At 30.9% G+C, this 5,474-nt stretch overlaps 1 protein-coding gene across 1 annotated transcript; it reads right to left on the reverse strand.

Annotated features, from left to right (window-relative positions):
- Nucleotides 1–741: 741 nt before the first annotated feature.
- LOC111880111 ((-)-beta-pinene synthase, chloroplastic) lies at nt 742–3,503 on the reverse strand. The gene is made up of 7 exons (XM_023876511.2): nt 3,258–3,503; nt 2,810–3,083; nt 2,330–2,705; nt 1,948–2,160; nt 1,712–1,850; nt 1,370–1,618; nt 742–1,204 (listed from the first exon to the last, which is right to left on the reverse strand). The coding sequence occupies exons 1-7, from the start codon at nt 3,471–3,473 to the stop codon at nt 908–910; spliced, it is 1,764 nt and encodes a 587-aa protein (XP_023732279.1). The 5' UTR covers nt 3,474–3,503; the 3' UTR covers nt 742–907.
- Between the last annotated feature and the right edge of the window lie 1,971 nt (nt 3,504–5,474).

Consider the following 5,474-nt stretch of genomic DNA (forward strand, 5'->3'; position numbering starts at 1 on the left):
ACCACTCTAACTACCTAAAAAGTTTTCCTAGTAACTATCACCAAACATATTTAGCTACTACTTTGTTGTGATGAAGAGTCTGCTTGAATTTCAAAGCATTTTATTAAATGTCACATTGATTTCATGTTAAAATGTGTGTGGTTATGTGTGATGTTTTATTAGAATACGACTAATTGAAAGCAAATATAAGAATAATTTGTGTATAAAAACTTATTGGAAGTATAAGAATATAAGGTCCATTCCCAATTTTTATCTTTGATTTTCCATTCATTATTAGATTTAGTACTTTTTCCACTAACTTCTCCTATTTTGATTTTTTCTCTTTAAAAGGTTATGGAGATCGACGTGGTCATTTTTTTGACACATAATGTAAATGACAATATAGGCTTGTACATGGTTATAACTCGATTCAAAAGAATTAGAAATTACCTATTTAAATTAATAGATTGTTAGGTTAATATCATAGATGAATAAATAATTAAATTTTCACTAATTGTTAAGAAAATATACTATGTAAAGCTAAGCAACTTAAAATCTCGTTCGCAATTTTCTGGTTTCTATACTATTTTAATTTGTGAACCAAAAATTTAAGTTGCTACCCTTGGTTAGAAGTTATTTGATAAAACTGAACCATTTATGTTTCAACTTCTTTATGATTCATATGAGAATCTTAACTTCATTAACCATTTAGAAACCCCTAAAATTTTTTGATCGGTTCAATGTTGTATGAAACATGCTCAATGCTAACCAATTAGGATGTAACCTAATATTTTTTATTTAGAGGTTATCAAACAAAATACCCTAATGCTCACAATAGTTAATTACCCATTTAGCAGTTGATAAGTAAAGGAACTATAAGAAAAAGACCCTAAAATTCCAACATTTGTTACATTATGGCTAAAGCAGTTTATGCTAACCCTTGGATTGGATTAACAAATAATGATAATACATGGGTCCTCATCATGTCCGAGTAAGCATGCTTGTCTACATCATATGCGAAGTGGCCCATCCTAGCAAGGTTCGTTACACATTCAATGAACTCTTGTGGAAATAAAGAACCGATTTTTTGGCGTTCTTTATTCAACTTCTTCCATGTCTCCAAGATTAATCGTTCTATATATTCTCTTGCTTCCACTTCTGTGGCACCACTCTCTTGCATATAGCATTGGATAGACTTTGGAACATCCCCTGTTTCCAACTCTTCCTATAAAACAATATTAAGTTTATGTATGCTAGCTAGCTCATAATTGTTTGCACACTCGTGCAAATAATTTGGCTCCCTTGTTCGGTGATTTTACCATTTACCAAATGAATTGAGTGTGAGTGTGTAATGATAAATAAACCAGTAAGATAGTAGCATAAAATTTACCGATGATGTGGCCAAGTCATTAGTGAGTCGCACGATAACAGATGCATGTCGAATTATATTTTCAGCTCTACCTATATGTTCCAATTCTTTTTTAGTTACACTAGTTAAAGTTAACAAATAGGCATGCATGATGACTACACCGGCTCCTATTGATACATATGCATTGGTAAGGAACTCGTTCAACGTCGGCGTATATCCATTGTTATACCATCTTGCTTCTATTAGGTAAGAGTTGCATAAATCATGCCACTGCAATTCAAACAATAAAAATAAAATACCAAATTGTATATTACAACTGAAATGATATAGATATCATTTTTGATAAGTAAGATGTAAAATTACCGTTCTTTTAAGGTAAGGAAGGATGAAGAACTCTTTGTTTGTCAATGTGCTATATGCTATCTCATTAATCGAGTTGTATAATGCTAGAAAGCATATTCTCATATAATGTGGAAGCTCCTCGATCATATTGACATCCCACCTGTTAAACATATTTTTTTGTTAATCACAAAATTGAAAACAAATAATTCCAAGAGTTACAAAAAAAACACTCGACTAAAAGAGAATTGTACATCGACCTGCTCACAACGTCTGTGAATTGTTCGAGTTCATGCAAAGTACCATACACATCGTAGACATCATCGATTGTAGTTATCATGGCAAAAATCTTTGTAAGAGTTGTCCTTCCTTGAAAGTTAGGCCTGTAATTTACAGCAATACTCCACATAAAGCTCTCCACCAAATGATCACGAGCAAAGCCGAACTTCTCCCAAGATGTTTCTTTCCACCACCTATATATTTAATTAGATACACTGAATTTACTTAGTGATGAAGCCTCGCGTTGACAAAACTTAACCTTCTGAGATTCACGTAAAGATTTGTGTATGCCATGAATCTAGTTGTTTGCGACATCTTTGTTTTTTTTTTTTATCTAGCAAGTAAAAGAAAATATGCATGGACCTTGATGCGTATTTAAGATCTTTTTGGTGTATTGCTTGCACTGTGTTAAAATCCAATTTAGCGAGCTCAATCAATGTCGAATTCGTGCCATTTCTTTTCTCGTAAGCTTCAATAAACCATTTAGCCTCCACTCGTGGGACTCTCCAATGAAGCGGAAAAGTTAATGCATGACTTATTAACGATGACATATTTTGATCAACCATGTTCTTCAAATTTTCTTTTAGATATCTTGTTGCGTAATCTCTAGCATCATCCAGTAGACTCTCACCCTCTACTGAATAATAGGAAGCCTCATACAAGTTTAGGATACCAACGATATCTTCATTGAAGTGCCCATTGAAATTCCCTCTCTTATCCTTAAGGTCCTCAAATATCTCTACAACCAATGCAGTTAAGTAATTATATTAATTCACGTTAAAGGTTGTGATTTGTGAACTGAACCAAAGAGCACGATAAGGAGATCCTTAATTTACTACATACCTTGAGGAATATGATATCCATGTTGTCTGAAGAGTCTAAAATAAAGAGATTTGAGATTTAGATCCATTTTCGACCATTTGTCTTGACTTCTGTAATATAACTTCTCCAAGACATCTCTTATTTCTTCTTCAAAATGATACGATATGCCGAGTCTCTGTAAATCATCAACCAAATTGAGTACACTTAATGGATGTTCCACCTTTTCATTCTCTTTTCTAATCATGGTTCTTATTTCTTCTTTAAGAGCTTGCAATCGTGCCATATACTTCCCTCCCTAGAAACACAAACAAACACGCATATATGTTTATTTAACTGTTGGCTCAAAGAAAGAACAAAGCTAGGAGATTATTAATTAATATACTGAAACTTGAAAACAAATACACTTTAAATTAAATACTGAAACTTGAAAACAAAGACACTTTAAATTAAATGTTATCTGCACACGCACAGTGTATTTACTACCAAGCGATTGAACATAATCATACGACCATAACGAAGGCTGATAATTTGCTGATCTTCTGAGAGTCGTTGGCTTAGTAACATCTGTAAGTGCTATGGGTTGCTGTGAAGTAATTAATCGCATGTCACAGACAAGAATATTTCTTTGATGAAAAGAACTATTCGAAAGGATAAACGGAGAAGAAAATTTCCATATTAAAGCCATTAGAATGTTATTTTTGTTTGTTTGGTTAAGTCTTTATGAATGGTATATATTGAGGTTTACATCTTGGATCAATCAAATATATTATTCATAGCGTGAACCATGTTTTCAGAAACGTATCTAGAAGCCACTTTTGTTTTATATTTTAATTTTCTTCATTACATCAACGTTTTTTATATTCTTTCTTTTTTAATCATTTATGGATGACTGTAAATGCATGAACAAAATCTGAAACGCAAGAAATTGATTCTTCTTTATTGATTATTGTTATTTTATTTTAATATTAAATAACGTCCACTTCCCTTGATCCCTTCATAATTATAATAGAACTTTCAATTATACCCCTTTGATTTGCAAAGAATTTCACTTAACATATTTTACTTATTGAGTTTTTTATTAACATCAATGTCAATTTAAAATATAATTTGAACTTCTTCAAGCAATTTCTTTTTATTTATAATATTTTACTTATTTTCGAAATTTAAAGTATATTGATTTTGAAGATTAACCTAATTTTTTTTATAGCTTTTAACACCTAATAATCGATATCAATAATACATAGTTTTATTCTATGTTATATAGAATGATTATGTATGTCTTTTGGTATATGGTTTTTACGAACAGTGTAGTCAGTGGCGGAACAGGGGCTGGGGGAGGCCACGGCCCCCCAGCTTTTGTAGCCGGTTAATATTAGAATTTATGAAATTAATAATCATATACTAATTATTTGAAAATCAAAACTAATCGGCCCCTCTAGATTTTTATCTACTAAAAACAAGTAATTATGTTCTCTAATTAAAAAAAATCATAACTATCGTTGTCTAGTTAAGAAAAGTTAAGCAAATCAAAAACTAATTTAAATAATATCTTATCAAAGGAAACATAATTTAAGTAGGAATAATGAATCTTATTAGATCGAACACAAAATTAACATTGGAAACTAAGTAATAACTCTATACAAATACCAAAAAACACAATTACAAACTCCAATCTTCAAAACAAAAGAAAACCCTAAATGTTATCACCACCGCTCCGACTGAAATCAGAATATTCAGGCTAGATTTTCATTTGAAAACATAACTCTTCCATCAGACCACCGCAATGCAACTTATCAGGCCTTTTGCTCTCTCCTCGCCAGGTTAGTTATCTCTTCTCCACCTACTTCTTGTCCTTTATCATCGCCGAGTTGTTGGAGCCAAATGCCGACAAAAGTTTTGCTTCTATTGTTCGTGCTCTCCTCTCCGTCGGAATGAGGTACGTATCACCTCTATTTCTCTTTCAGCTGCTTAAACCTAATAGATCTCATTTGTATATATGAACCCAGTTCAAAAAAAATTGTTATATGAATATTAATATGACGTGACTTAGTAATGCAGTAAAAACTTTGGAACAAGTAATGTAGCTGTGTATATGCAAGCTTGTAGCCTCTATCATAGCTATAAAAGTACAGATTATTAATAATAACAAATAGTGTTATCTACGTTTGTAGATATATTACAATTTACAAATAATTCTTAATTTCAAAATCTATTTAGTTCTGAAAAGACGGTTAATTTTCAAGCTTTAAAAAAATAGATACGATCTTAAATTAGTTTTTAAAGATTCTATAGACCAAATTTTAATATATAAAAGACATTACCTTTGGAGTGGTAAAGAAATTATAGATTATTAGTTTTTTATTTTATTTTTTTATTTTTATCAAAATATCAGTTTTTTTTTAAAAAAAATCAATGTATTATTATTTTCATTTAATGTTTGTTAATTTTTTCATGTAATTTATATTAAAATGAAAATATAGTAATCATAGGTTAATTTTCTTTATATAATTTGTGTGAAGTTTAAGTTTCGGCCCCTCTAGCATTATTGTTTGTGTTCCGCCCCCGGTGTAGTGTGGATTTTTCGGTGCGGTATATAAAACGGAACTATAACTACTTGTTTTTTATAAAAAAAAAAAATCCATCATCAATTATTTGTTTGCTTTATCCCCACGATTTGAGAATAGTG

Source organism: Lactuca sativa, chromosome 2 (assembly GCF_002870075.4).
Source record: "Lactuca sativa cultivar Salinas chromosome 2, Lsat_Salinas_v11, whole genome shotgun sequence".
Taxonomy (NCBI): domain Eukaryota; kingdom Viridiplantae; phylum Streptophyta; class Magnoliopsida; order Asterales; family Asteraceae; genus Lactuca; species Lactuca sativa.